The sequence below is a fragment of the Nyctereutes procyonoides genome, unplaced genomic scaffold (genome assembly GCF_905146905.1).
Source record: "Nyctereutes procyonoides isolate TBG_1078 unplaced genomic scaffold, NYPRO_anot_genome, whole genome shotgun sequence".
NCBI lineage: Eukaryota > Metazoa > Chordata > Mammalia > Carnivora > Canidae > Nyctereutes > Nyctereutes procyonoides.
In genome coordinates this window covers 57,238,632-57,253,037 of record NW_026575131.1, presented here as the reverse complement: position 1 = coordinate 57,253,037, position 14,406 = coordinate 57,238,632, and the positions used below count along the sequence as shown (strand labels likewise).

Here is a 14,406-nt window from a genome sequence, read left to right as displayed (position 1 = left end):
CCCTGGCTCCCCGGGACGGGCACCAGCACCCCGCAGCCCCGCAGGCCCCCGCTCTCGACCACGCAGGGATTTCATTCTCACCTGCCAGCGGTCCACTCACCGACCCGGGACCTCAGGGTCGGCACCCAGCCGGACATGGGGGCTACGACACGTCTCTGTAAAATGGGTCAATGACTGTGATGCAATGAGCATGGCCTCGACTCTAAGGGGGATGCAGAGGACTGCACGTGACACGTGCCCCCTGGGCTTAGACTCTGGTGGGGACAACAAGAACCGCAGGCAGAGGCGAATGGAAGGCAGGGTACCCCTGGGCTTTATTCCACTCAGTGGATTGTTCCTTTGTTTTATTTAGAGGAAGTTCACATTAACAAAATTAATTACTGGGATCCCTGGGTGGCGCAGCGGTTTGGCGCCTGCCTTTGACCCAGGGCACGATCCTGGAGACCCGGGATCGAATCCCACGTCGGGCTCCCGGTGCATGGAGCCTGCTTCTCCCTCTGCCTGTGTCTCTGCCTCTCTCTCTTTCTCTCTCTGTGACTATAAAAAAAAAAAAAATTGATTACTTTATTATTTTTTAAAAGATTTTATTTATTTTTTTAAAGATTTTATTTATTTATTCATGATAGACCTAGAGAGGGAGAGAGAGAGAGAGAGAGGCAGAGACACAGGCAGAGGGGGAAGCAGGCTCCATGCAGGGAGCCCAATGTGGGATTCGATCCCGGGACTCCAGGATCATGCCCTGGACCAAAGGCAGGCACCAAACCGCTGAGCCACCCAGAGATCCCCTAAAAGATTTTATTTTTAAGTAATCTCTACAGCCCCCGTGGGGCGTGAACTCACGGCCCTGAGATAGGGCGTCATGTGCTCCGAGCCAGCCACGCGCCTCCAAAGGTAACCATCCTAGAAGTGAAAATTCAGCGGCATTTGGTACATTCGCTATTCTGCGCAACCGTCACCTCTATGTCGTTCCAGAATATTTTGAAACCAAAAAGAAACCCCGGCCCCATCAGTGGTCACCGCTCCATCACCCCCCAGCCCCTTCCCCGTGCGTGGACGAGCCTGTCCTGGACGTGTCACACACGTGGACTCCCATCCCATGGGGCCTCCTGTGTCTGGTGCCCTCCCTGAGCGTCGGGGGCTCGGGGTCCGTCCCTGGGGCGTGTGGAGGCCTCGCTCCTGCTCGGGGACCGGGGACGTGCCCATGGGAACATGGCCCATGTCCTGCGTGTCCGTTCATCTGTCGAAGGGCATCTGAGCTGTCACACCTCCGGGCATCGTGCAGCTGCAGACGTGCGTGCGTGTTTTCAGTGTGTGTCTGGGCACCAGGGGTTTTTTGTTGAGAACAAGTTTTTCAAACGACGCTGATTTGTTGGTCGCCCAGGTTTAAGACCCGGGGAGATGTCGCATAAACAAGGCAAGTCCCAGCCGCTCTGTGAACAGTTGGCCCCCGGGGCCACCGGCGGCTGATTGCCTTGGGCCCCCACACAGGGGTCCCCCAACACCCGTCATCACCGGCAGCAGGGAGGCAGGCCCCAGGGCGTGTGGGGCGAAGCCAGGTGCCCCCGCGAGCCCACCTAGTCTCCATCCATGCTCCCTGGCCGTGGCCGTCCACGGGGCAAATACTCACTGAGTACCCACCACGTGCCAGACCTGCTGCTGGAGACGTGGGCGAACCAGGGAAAGATCCCCACCCTGGTGGAGGTGGCGCTCTAGGCCGCGGAGGCAGACAGCTGGAAATGCGTGACCCCAGTGCTGGGGAGGAGAGGTGTCCTGTACAGGGCAAGAATGAGAAAAGAGGTGGCCCACCTAGCAGTCTGGGGAGGGAGGGTGCGATTTGAGCAGTTCTGAAGAAGGTCAAGAGGGGGAGGGCAGCCCAGGCAGCGGGCACAGCCTGTGCAAAGGCCCTGGGGCAGCACCGGGGCTGCGTGGTGGAGGAACAGAGAGGAGATCCGCGTGGCTGGAGCAGAGAGAGCACGGGGGAGAGAGGAGGAGTGCACGGGGGGGGGGGGGGATGGGGGCAGGCCGCACAGGGCCTCGGGGACCCTGGTGGGCCCTGGGCTTTCCCCCAGGCAGGCGGTAGTGGAGGGGGGCGGGACCTGAAGGGCGCCCCCCGGTGGCCGCCGCGGGGAGAGCGGACTGGGGGGGGGACAGCGGGGACGCGCGCCCAGAGGGACCAGGGGGAGGACACTGCCAGGCCCCGGTGGGCAGAGCGGCAGCGCAGGACGGGGTGCAAGTGGGCCGATTGGGGGGATGTGCCTTGATGATAGGGCCGGGGAGACGTGCGGTAGGAATGGATGTGGGGAGCCAGCAGGGGTCAAGGTCGGGTGACCCCAAGGATTTGGGCCTGCGGGCCTGGAAGGGCGGAGGTGCCAGTGGCAGCCTGGAGCCGACGGTGAGGCCTCGCGGGTGTCGTGGGCACCACCGGAGGTGTGCGCCTGCTAGGGGGCCCGGAGCCCGCGGTTGGGGGGACCCAGGAGGGTCAGGGGTCCCGAGGCCGCGTGACCGGGGAGCGCCCAGAGGGTAGGAGGGGACCCCCTCGGGCTGTTCGGAGCCCGTGGGACCGTGTCCGAGAGGCGGGAGGGGGGGCTGCGTGCGTGCGCCCCGAATTCCAGGGACTCTCCCCAAGGGGCGGAAAAGGCAGCTGGAGAGGGAGGGGGCCAGTGGGACAGGGGCGCAAAGGGGGAAGTGAAGGAGGGGTTAGGGGGGTGCAACTGGGCGGCCTCCGGAGTGGGGGCGGCCGGCGGCTCTGCCGGCCTGTGGGCCCCCTGCGGTCACCGCCCCCCCCCCCCCCGTGCAGCCCCCTCCAGGGGCAGGCGGAGGGCGGGGTCCCGGGCCCTGGGGAGGCGCGGCTCCCCAGCTCGCGGGCGGGTGCGGGTGCGGAGGGGGCGGGCGCCGTGTCACCGCGCCGCGGTTGCCGGGTAACGAGCGGGAGGGGGAGGGGGCGCAGCTGCGCGGGGCGTGGGTGGCGCGGGGCGGAGGGGGCTACGCGCGTGACCAGGGTCACAGGGACTCCAGGCTGAGGGGGCAAAAACGATGCAGACACCAGAGTCGGGTTTAAAAAAGGGTTTAATTAAATACAAGGAAGAGGCCAGGCGGGGGGGGGGGGGGGGGGGGGGTGACCTGAAAGCACGAGTCCCTGGGAGCCCCTCCCCCTCCCCCCTCGCGATGCCACAGCTCAGCGGCTGCAACCAGGTCCCAGTGGCCCCGAGCTCCTTGGGGGAGGAGGGGCACGGGTCTCTCCAGGTCCCTGGACAAGTCCTCAGCCTCCTGGGCCCTCGGACCCATGGTCCCCCTCCTGTGAGAGGCACCAGCCAGGGATGGGGCGATCCAGAGGACATCCATAAGACACAGGGGGAAAGGGGACCCCAGCCTGCCCCCGCAGACTAAGGCATCTCGCCGGACGCTGGGAAGGAAGGTGTGGGCACAGACGGGCCGCCGGGCAAGGATTCCCCCCCAGACTGGCCAAGGAGACCCTTCCCAGCGCTGCTGCAAAACGGGGGCCTTCTCTGGCCCCCTCCCCAGGACCCCAGGCACCCATCCCTGGATCCTGCCAGGCCGGGTCCAGTCCACACCAACGCCACCAGCCCTCAAAGGGGAGACAGAAAGGTCCTGGAACCCGCGTCGGGGCCACAAAGCTCCGGCAGCCAAGAGCAGGACGCAGCCCAGGGACGGGGAGGGGTCCTCCCCCTTCTAGGGCCGGGGTCCTCAATCCCTGTCCAGAGTGAAATACAACCAGAGCCACAGCGGGAAGACCCCAAGAGAGGCCACGGGGCTCACCCCTGCACACCCCGTTCAGGTCACGCAGACCTTCCCCCAACACCCACACCCCCTGAGGACAACGGACCACCCACGGGGCCCAGATCAAGAAAGGGATTGGGGCCTGAAAAAATATTTTACCCGGTCCAAAAAAACGAGCTATCCCACGGGGTTCAGGGGTCAGCCCTCGCGCTTCCTGCCCTGCAGGCAGGCCCTCGACCTCCGTCCAGGGGCACCCGCCAGGAAGAAGGGCTGGTGGCAGGATGGAGCCGGCCCCGGGCCTCCACCTGCCGGGAAGGGGCACCTGACGCTCGATGGCTGTCCTGGTCCCAACGGAGGGACTGATTGTCACGCGATGCTGTGGAAGGCCAAAGTTGGGGACTGTGCCCTGCCAGGAGCGGGCCTCACTCACACTCATACCCACCCACCCATGGGGGCCGCTCGCTGACCCCCCCTCCTACCAGCAGAGACAGAGGAAAATAAATAAGTAGGCATTTGCTGCAGCGCAGCCCGGTATCCACCTCCCCTCCGTGTGAGTCACATGCTCTTTGGAAGAACCCCTCTCTCCCCCTCCCTACCCCTGTCATAGGAGCAAAACCTGGACCCTCCTGCCTCCCCCCCTCCCTGCCTCCCCGCTGCCCTCCCGCCCCCTGCCGGGGAGCTGGGTGGCAGGGGAGAACCTGTGGACACCTGAGATTGAGTACCCGGATGGGGGCGGCCGGAGCCGCACCCCGGATCCCTGAACATCTCCAATGGCTTTCAGTGGGGTGGGGGTGGGGGGCCGCGGTGACCCCTGGTTCACCTATGGCTCTTTGAACACGTCGTCCCTACCTGGAGGGGGGGGCTAGGGGGCCAAGTCTGAGCACTGCTTAGGTGCACCCCTCCTGGGCCGCGCCCCCCCACACCCACCCTCTCCGAGGCTGGGCGGTGGCGGCGGGGGGGAGGGGAGCGCCTGCTGGCCGCCCCCGGGGTTCCTGGTTAACACAGAGGAAGAGTTATCCAACACGGCTATTTACAGACCGGCGCCCCCCTCCCGGGCCACCTGCGGTCCAGTGCGGCCGTGGCCGGCCCCTGGCTGTGGCCAGCGGGCGTTTTGCTGGTGCTCGGGGCCCAGGCCCAGCAGGGGTGCGGCAGGGAGGGCTGGGCCAGGGCCCTACAGGCCGGAGGGCGCGGGGCTGGGCGCGGGGCTGGGCGCGGGGCTGCCGGCCAGGCTGCAGGGCAGCGAGTCGCTGGGCGAGGTGCTGCGGGCGCCGGGGCGGCGGAGCAGGTCGGGCCGGAAGCCGGGGTGGCGGCGCGCGTGCTTGGTCAGGTGGTCGCTGCGGGTGAAGCGCTTGGAGCAGAGCGGGCAGGGGAAGCGCTTCTCGCCGGTGTGGGTCCGGTGGTGGCGCGCCAGCTCGTCGGAGCGCGCGAACTTCTTGTCGCAGCCCGGCCAGTCGCAGGCAAAGGGCCGTTCGCCTGGGCAGAGGGGAGACAGACAGACAGACAGACAGACAGGGGTCGTCAGCGCCCGGCGGTCTCGGCAGATCCCTGGGGTCCTGGGCATTGTCCCCCCCCACCCCCACCCCCGTGCTAGGGGCTGCGCCCTGGGCGAGAACTGAAAACCTGTCACTGTGCAAAGAAAAGCCCCTTCGGAGCGGCCCTGCCCCCTGCCGCCTCGGAACCTGCAGGAAGCCCACGAGCGAGCGGGCGCCCGCCTCCCAGGGCACGACCGCCACAGGCCGCGGCGGGCACAGGTGCCGCTCAGCGGGGCTTCTCCCCATGCAAATGGGTCCTGCCGTCCCCACCCCCGCTGTCCCGAGGGGCATGCAGGAGGCTCTGGGGCCTCGCCGCCCCAGCAACCCTCTCCTTGTGAAAATGACCACCTCGGTGCAAGGGCGGGTGGAGGGGGTGTCTGGGCAGATTCCCACACCGCATCCGCCCACGGACCCTTGGGCCCCTCTATAGCTGCAGGGACACGTGAAGGGCCCCAGGGCCACCTGCAGCCCCACAGACCGGCGCGGGGGCTGGGGGAAAAGGACACGAGACCCCAGCAGAGGCTGTCCCCGGCGTGTCACAGCAGGGCCAGGAAGGGGAGGGCCTGCACGGCGCCACCGGCCTAACCCCGCCCCCACGGAACAGACTGCGGGGAGGGGCGGGCGGGGCGGGGCGGGCCTTCACCCAGCGACTTCCTCCGCAGACCCCTCCCACCTCCCAGGCCGGCCTCGCCCATCCTGCCCCGGGCGGCCTCCACCGGCCCCAGTGCCTGTCCCGTCCCCCGCCCCCCCCCCCCCCCCCCGCGTCTGGGGTCTCGGCCCCAAAGGGTTCAGCCCGACCCAGCCAGCGCTGTCAGCACCTTCCCGGCGGACCCGGGGGCGCCCAGGGCCCACCTTCAGGCTGGGTGCACCGAGGGCCCCCCCCAGGGCCCAGGCCCAGAGGCCGCGAGGATCCCGCAGCTTGCAGCCCTGCACCCTGCGCCAGGGACCTGGGACCCTGGACTCCCCAGCCGCCCTTCGCCCAGGAGTTTGGGAGAGGGTGCGGTGGGGGGGTGGGCAGAATGTGGCCCCGAGAGCCGCGGCGCCCACCACCCGGTGCAACACCCTTGGTGGCACTGGACGGGGCCCCGGACAAAGGCAGCGGGCGGACTCCGGGGCAGCCACGCGCTCAGGCTGGGCACCCGCGGGTTACACACTGGGCCGCGCTGGGCGCTGTGGGGACTCAGGGCGACCCTGGGGGCGCTCCCAGAGGGGTGCTCGGCCTGGAACCTTGCTCAAGCCCCCCCCCCCACAGGCCCCAGGGGGGCCTAGGTAACCAGGCCTGGCAGGGAGGACAGCACCGCGGGGGGCGGGGCGGGGCCTGGACCCCCAGGGTGACGCAGTGACACCCCTGCTCGAAAGCTAAGGGGCTGCCCCGCGGTGACGGTGACGGGCGGGAGAGGCAGGGGGCTCCTGCCCCCCAGGGAAGAGCTGCACCGAGCGCTCCCTGCCCCTCCCTGCTGCCGCCACCCCCAGCGCCACCCCCAGCACCACGGCAGGAGCGGGGCTCCCGGCCGCCAGTGCCCCCCTGCGGGCGCCCTGCCAGGACGCTGGGACCCGTGTGCCAGTGTCACCTGCAGGGGGAGGGGGGCAGGGGCGCTCACACGACTGTGCGCGAGACCTCGGGAGCGCGCGCGCGCGCGCGCCTTCCCTGGAACAATCCGGGGGGCGGGGGACAGGTCCAGGGAAGGGCCCGGCCGGCGGCCCGGGTCGCGGCGGTGGCGGGTGCTGTCGCCATCTTGCAGGGCGCGGGGGACCGGCAGGGCCGCGGGCTCCCTCCCCCGCCGCCCCTCCTCCCCTCCGCCGCCAGCAGGTTGCAGGAGCTGCAGGAGCGGGCGCACGCGGCGCCGGAACACAGCTGCCGCACGTAGCCCGGGGACAGCGGCCGCTCGCTCGCTCACGTGGCCCCTCCGCTGGGGGGGCGACTCCCGGCCCCACCCCACACCCTCCCGGGAGCTCACGTGCGCACGTGGGTGGCCCCGGTGCTGGGCCCGCGGACACCCGCCTCCCCTCCCACGGTGGGGGGCGCCCAGGAGGCTCAGAGGCCACAGGCACGGACGTGACCTTTTGACTCGGGCTGGGCTGGGGTGACCCGGGGGCAGCTGGCGTCACGGCGGTGCCCAGCAGGCTCCGAAACATACAGGCCAAGAGGTCCCGGGGACCTGATGCGGGTAACACGAGGGAGCCACCTGGGCCAGGACCGCTTGGCCGCCCCGGGGTGCAGGCCCTCTGGCCCGGCTGGACAGCCAGCCTTCCCCGCGACCTCCTGAGGTCATCCCGACGGGGACAGAGGGACGTGTGACCGCAGCTGACCTCCACGAATGCCCCCTACCAGGTGGCCCGAGGAGCACGGGGAGGCTGCTGCAGAGGGCAGGGAGCGCCAGGGGCTTCCTGAGTCCCGAGAGCGCCCAAGGAGCAGTTGAGGGGTGCAGCAGAAGGCTGGGAAGCTGCGGAGGTCCGAAGAGCAGGGCACGGCCCACCCGCAGGTGCTCGGGTGCCCGAAGTCGTCCCCACGCCCACCGCGGGCCGGAACTCCTCACCCTGAGACCAAGAGTGATGCTGCAGCCCCCAGCCAGCCCCTGGGCCCCGCCTGCCCCCTCCCCCGCACACCCAAGGCTTTCCCACCTCCCCCACCTCCCCCCACCTTCTCCTTTCAATCGCTGTGCTGTTGCCATGGTAACCTGAGGCGGGGCACCTCCTGGCCCACCTGAACCCCTGGTCTTGGCCCGCATGGTCCTTGGCAGCGAACCCCACCAGTAGCCCCTTCCCGCCACCCGCCAGCCCCCACGGCGGCTCGGGACTCAGGCCCTCTCACCCGGACTCACGCAGTGGCCCGTCAGCTGTGGCTGAGCCACCCAGCGTGTGCTGTGCCCCAAAACCTCCCAGGGCGACTCCCTGAGCCAAGATCAAAGCCGAAAGGGTTTACCTGGGTCCCCTCACCGTCTGTGGGCTTCTCGGCAGCCCCACCACCATTCCTCTCCCCAGCACCTCCTCTCCCACCCCAGGTGCAGCACCCCACTGTCCCCTTTCTCAGCTTCTCTGACCTTGTGCGTGGCCTCTCCTAGGTACCTGCCCCCTCACCTGGCGGCACAGGCCGCACATGCCATGGGCACCCCCGGGGTCTCCAGGCAGAGTCCGGCCGCAGCAGCAGCTAACAGTCGCCCATCATCTTGCCCCCCCCCCATGAGCTGCTGTCCCCACCGATTCTTCAGAAGCCCCCCCTCCAGCCCGGCCCCCCAAGGCCCACACTGCCTCGGCCCGCCGCCCACCCAAACTGGCGTCTGGCACAGGGGCTCGCCGAGCCTGCGGTGAGGGGTGACGACTGCCACAGCCCCCTCCCCGCCCCCCAGCACGCGTGACGGGAGACCTGCTGTCCTGGAACAGCCCGGGCCGCGGTTAAAGGCCGCCCCCCACCCCCCACCCCCTCACGCCCAGGGAAGCCAGCTCCTCGCACTGGTATCATCCGCCAGCTTCCAGGCCATCTGGGCCAGCTTTATCAGGGAGCCTGGGTGGGGGGTGGTTATCGCCCCCCACAATGTTGGGGGCCCTCCCCCACTCCCCAGTTCCAGCTGCACTCTGCCTGCTGGAGGTTAGGTGGAGCTCACAGGCCACTCCCACCCCCCCAGGCCTGGCACTGCCCTTCCCTACCCCCCCCCCAGGCCACCAGTGCCCTGGGCCCGCCTGTCCCTAAAGAAGCTCTCAGTGCTGCCGGGCGCAGGAGGGGAGGGTCTGCTGCCCACTCAGCCCTCGGAGGGCTGTGGCTATCGCCCCATTGGGCCTCAGTTTCCCCATCTGCCTCTCCCCTGGGGCTCTCTTCAGCCAAGAACACTGCCGCTGCCGCCCTGCTCCTCTCAGGCTGCTCAGAAACACTAGGGTTTGCTCAGGCCACCTCCCGCCCTCCGTGCCCTGGGGCTTCTTCCTTGCACCCAGCCTGTGGGCTGGCCCACCCTCTCCCTCCCAGGCCGGCAGCCTGCCCTCCTCAACTTCTCTCCAGGGACCCTAATCCCTGTTCCATAAACGGATTTTCCTCTGCAAAGCCGGGCCTGCCTTCCTGCCCACCCTCCACCCTGCCCTTGGGATTAAATGAAACCCTTCACCTGCTCTGACCCTCCCTACCTCACACCTCATCCTCAAAACTCAGGCCCCAGGGCCCTTACCACCAGCCCCTGCAGCCAGGGCATAGTCCCCTGTCCCGGGACACACCCCTTCCTGCCCCACAGGACCCCTCGGCATCACCAGGAGAGGCCTCTTCTCCATGCCTGCTGCTGTCACCTCCTTCCGCAGGCCCCTGGCCTGGGGCCCAGGGGCTGGCTTGTCCCCACAGTACCCTGCACACACTACGTGCTCACCTAATGGTCCTCAAACTTCAGGAGACCGGGTTTTACAGGAAAACTGGGGGTCTCGCCTGGCGGTGAGCCTGCAACTCCCTCAGGGAGCACTTGTCACTGTCACAACTGGGGAGGTTTCTGCACCGAGTGGGTGTGGCCAGCGATGCTGCTGAAGCCCCCGTGCCTGGACGCCCGCAGAGAAGGCTGGGCCCTGGGGATCAGACCTTGGCCTAGAAGCTCCACGTCCACATCCGAGCTCCCTCGGGCCTGGAAGGAGCCTGAGACCCCGGGAGGGACACGGCTCGCCGCCTGCTTGGCACCAGCACCGGCAGGGGCTCCGGGGCAGGACAGGGATGTGGAGGTTGGGAGAGCAGGGAGTAGACAGGCAGCCTCTCCTCCGCCCCCGCCCCATCTCTCCTCTCTCCGTCTCCATAGCTACGGCGTCAACTTTTCCTGAAGCTTCCAAAGTCCTGCCCCACCCCACACAGGAGAGCTCCACGCTGGGGCTGCAGACCAGACCTGGGGGATCACACGGCAGCCCTGCCCCTGCAGTTGGTGGCCCCGCCAAAGGACCCATGGCCCACCCGGCCTCACCCCCCCCCCCCCGATGCCACACGGAGCGGGGACACGGGGTGCCACACTCGGCTCTGGCCAGGCCCTGCTCCGTGCCTCAGTCTGCTCCTCTGTAGAACGGGGCGAGGCCAGACGGGTTCCCTTCACAAAGAGGGGTCCTCAGGCAAGAGGGGAAGGCAGGGCTCTCTCCCCAGGGCCCTCTGCGGGTGACCCAGCTGACCTCGGGTCACCATTCCTCATCAATCTGTCGCCAGGCCCGTCCCTGGCGGTGGGCAGCACCACGCTGGCCTTGGGACGCGGTGCCCAGCCGGGCAGAAGGGCAGCGTCCCCTCTACCAGGACCAAAAACGCCTAAAAGGGCCTTTAGGCCTCGTGGCCCTGGGGGTGGCGGAGACGCTGAGCGCACGGTCTCAAGAACACGGGCGCCTGGAACCCTCGGGAAACAGCGCCCAGGGCGCCCACGTCAGGACTTCCAACCTCCCCAGCAGCAGCCGGCCCGGGAGCTGCGCCCTCTGGGTTGCCCCGCCACAGCACAAAGGGGGCTCGCACACAGGACCCCAGAGCCACAGCTCCCCGGGGACTAGGGACCCGGCAGGGATGGCGCCCTTCCCGGGACACCCCCGGCCCGGCTGAGGAACCTCAATTCCTCATTTAAAACACGAGCGGCAACGTGGAGAGAGGCGCCCCCACCGCCGGGCCCACGAGGGTCTGCAGGATTCGGGGACACCCCGCAGAAACGCCTCCTGAGACCCGAGCTGGGAGGTGGCCTGGCCGCCCCCTCCTGCCCACCCAGAAGTTGGACAGGACCCAGAAAAGGGAAAAAACAGATCATGACACGGGGGGGGGGGGGCTCACCACCCGACAACTAGCGAGGACTGGTGACAGGACAGACGTGGGACAGGAGGATCGCGGTCCCTCTCCCTCTCTGGCCAGCCTCCCACCGCGGCACCCCTGCACTCAGACGGGCCAGCAGGGCCCCGCTCAGACCCCAGTGCCCCCCATCCCAGGAAGGAATCTCCCCCCCCCGGGGCCCCAGAGAGGGCCTCCCCCGTCTCAGGGACTCCAGACGTCCTTCCCACAGACACGCACACCTCAGTGTGGCTCAGGGAAGACGGGGGCTCCAGGAGCACACAGCGATGCCACCCCACGTCGGCCCTGGCTGTGCTGCCCTCTTGTGTGTCCACAAGTGGGGCAGAGCATCTAGGCCCCGTGGACAGGGATGAGGGTGGCCCAGGAGACGGTGCACGGGCCGCGGTTGCCTGCCTGGCATAGGAGGCCGTGCAAGGGGCCTGGGGCTGCCCAGGCTGCGTCCCCACCACCACACCCTAGGGCCAGCCTGCTTTCTCGAACCCTCTCTACAACTGGAGCATGCACAGCACCAGGGCTGCTCATGACCCTCCCAGCCACCCTCGGAAGGCAGAAGCCCACGCACCCTTTACACAGATGAAAACACTGAGGCCTGCAGTTCGTCACGGGCCTGTAAGCGGCAGAGCTGGAACCCGAGTGCATCCTCCCAGCCGGTGCCCAGACGCCCACCCCTGCTCCCCTGCCCTTCCCGGAGGGCAGGACCCCCCTCAATCCTCGCGCCCTGGCCAGGCACCAAGGCCCACCTTCCCCGAGCCCCCACCCAAACCCTCAGGGTGCACGATGGTGCACCCGGAGGGGAACAAGGAGGATGACAAGGGTCGCTGAATCCTCCCAATCCGCCCTGCCACCTACCGCGAGGACCTGACTCCCTGGAGGCTCCCCCCCCACTCAGGCCCCGGCGCGCACTCCCAGCCCCGCCCCCCGCCCCCCCCCCCCCCCCCGCCTTATTAAAAACAAGAACCGCGGGGAGCGCCCCCAGCCCGGCCCCCGCTCCAGGCGCTCTGCTGCCTGCCGGGGCGGATCCTCGCTGCCACCCGGAGGCGGCCTCGCGGCTCCTCCCCCGCTCCACGGACGGGGAAACCGAGGCAGGGGCCGGGCGCCGGCGCAACCCGCGAGCTGCGCGCCCCCGCCACGGTGTCCCCTCCGCAGACACGAACGCGCCAGGACACAAGAGAGAAACGGGGCCGCGGGGGAGGGGACGGCCCAGCGCCCCGGGGCCGCCCACGGACCCCGCCGCGCCGCGCGCCCCGCGGCCCCACCGCCTCGCCCGCCAACCGCGCGCCGCCCGACCGCGTGGCCGCCACGCCCCCTGCGCGCGCCCCACCCACCGAGGCCCCGCCCTCCCGGCCGGCGCGGCGGCGGCCCGGGCGCGCCCCCCTCCCCGCCCCCCACGCGCCACGCAGTTCGGGGGTCCCGGAGGGGGCGGGGCGCGGGGGCCGCGCGCGCGGGCCGGGGCTCACCTGTGTGCGTCCGCAGGTGCGACTTGAGGTGCGAGGACTTGTAGTACGCCTTGGCGCAGCCCGGGAAGGGGCAGCGGTGGCTCTTGGCGGCGGCGGGCGCGGCGCCGGGGGCGCGGCCAGAGGACGGGGACGAGGCGGCCGAGGACGAGGAGGCGGGCGAGGCGCCCCCCGGGGCGGCGCCGGGCCCGCTGCGCAGGTCGGCCAGGATGCTGGCGGCCAGCAGGTGGGGCGCGGCGGCGGCGGCGGCGGCGGGGCCCGGGCCGGAGGCGGCGGGGGGCGGCGGCGGCGGGCCCGGGGGCCCGGGCGGGGCGGCCTCGCGGCGCGGCGCGCGCACCTCCAAGCCGGCGGCGGGGCCCGCGCCCTCGGGGCCCGGCCGCCCGCGGTGCACCACGGCGCCCGAGGAGATGGCCATGAGCACGTCGGCAGCGAAGTAATCCACGCACGCCACGGCCGCCGACATGCCGGGCAAGGGCGCGCGGCGCGGGCGAGCGGGCAGAGCGGAGGCGGCGGGAGCGGTGCCCGTCCGGCCGGCGGCGGCTGCTCGAGTGCGGGAGGCGGAGGAGGAGGAGGAGGAGGAGGAGGAGGAGGAGGCCGGCGCGCGCCGCCGCCGCCGCCGCCCGCGCTCGGCCCGCCCCGCCCCGCCTGACGCGCCCTGACGCACCGGAGCCCGCGGGGGCGGCCGCGGCCCGCCCCGCCCGGAGGACGCCCCCTCGGGGCGCACGGCCACGCCCCCCGCCCGGCGCGCCCTCCGCCGCCCGGCCCGCCGCGCGCGGCCGCCGGGGGCGGGGTCTGGGCCGCAGGAGCCGCCCCCGTCGCGCCCACTCCGCCCGCAGCGCGTCCCCGCCTGCTTCCCGGAGCGCGCCCTCCCCACGCGGGGCCCCCGCCCGAGACCCCGCCTCCGGTGCCTGCGGCGCGCGCCCCCGTGGGCTCCGCGGAGCACCCCCTCCCCACGCCGGCAAGCCCCGCCCGTGCCCGGTGCGCCCCTCCCTCCCGGGCGCGCCCCGCCCCTCCCGGCACGCCCCTCCCGCCCTCCCGGCGCGGCCCTCCCTTCTCGGCGCCGCCCCGCCCCCTCGCGGGCGCGCCCACCCCACGCCGGGGCGCGCGGCCGGCGGGAGCCCGCCCCTTCCCCGGACGCTTCCACCCTGGCCCGGGGCGCGCCCCCGCTCTGGATGGGGGAGGGCTCCGCGCCCCACGTGGCCGGGTGGGGGTGCGGAAGCGGCCAGCCCCGCCCCCCGGCCACGTGCGCGACCCTTCCCCCTCTCCTCTCCCCGGCCCCGGGCCCTGCCTGGCCGCGCGCCCCCTGCCCCCTCGCCCCCTCGCCCCCGTCTGCGGGAGCCCCGTGCGCCTCCCCCGGAGCCCGCGGCTGGGCCCGGGAGGACTGGGGCGCCCCGCCCAGCCGGCGCGGGAGAACCTGCGCTCGTTCCTCTTCCTGCGCCCCCTTGGGGGTCATTTGTGCGCACCCCCCGAGGAGTAGGGGGGCCGGTGTCGGCCGGAGGCGGAGCGGGGCCCGGGGTCGGGGCGAGGAGCGGGTGGGGTCGGGGCGCCTCGGCGAGGCGGAGCGTTCGGGCCCTGCCCAGGACCCGGCGCAGGGGACATCGCGCCCCGCCGCCTGGACTCGGGAGGCCCCGGGGACGTCCGGGCCGGGTGGTTCAGTGGCGAGGGCGCCGACGGCCGGGGCGGCCAAGCCCGCCGCGGGGGGCGGGGGTCACGCGGAAGTGGGACGACAGGGTGGCCCTCTCCGCGGCGACCACGGCCCCGCCCCTTCCTAGGCCGCCGGTGGGGGCCGGGCGGTGGCCGGGCGGGAGCGGGAGCGGAGCTGCCTCTGCGTGCGTGCGGACGGCGCCGGGACCTTGGCCCCATCCCGGACTCCCGGCCGGCTCTGCCCCGCGCGCCGCCCCCCGCCCCCATCCCC

At 71.1% G+C, this 14,406-nt stretch overlaps 1 protein-coding gene across 3 annotated transcripts; it reads right to left on the bottom strand.

The window, feature by feature from the left end:
- Nucleotides 1-4,390: 4,390 nt before the first annotated feature.
- KLF16 (KLF transcription factor 16) lies at nucleotides 4,391-13,116 on the bottom strand. Of its 3 annotated transcripts, none has more exons than XM_055343527.1 (2): nucleotides 6,842-7,813; nucleotides 4,391-5,211 (listed from the first exon to the last, which is right to left on the bottom strand). In XM_055343527.1, exons 1-2 carry the CDS (start codon nucleotides 7,404-7,406, stop codon nucleotides 4,910-4,912), a joined length of 867 nt encoding a protein of 288 aa, XP_055199502.1. In that variant the 5' UTR covers nucleotides 7,407-7,813; the 3' UTR covers nucleotides 4,391-4,909. The 3 variants fall into 3 exon arrangements, with proteins under 3 accessions (XP_055199502.1, XP_055199503.1, XP_055199504.1); XM_055343528.1 differs by having other exon boundaries at nucleotides 4,392-5,211; nucleotides 6,872-7,813; XM_055343529.1 differs by lacking the exon at nucleotides 6,842-7,813 and adding an exon at nucleotides 12,495-13,116 and having other exon boundaries at nucleotides 4,400-5,211.
- Between the last annotated feature and the right edge of the window lie 1,290 nt (nucleotides 13,117-14,406).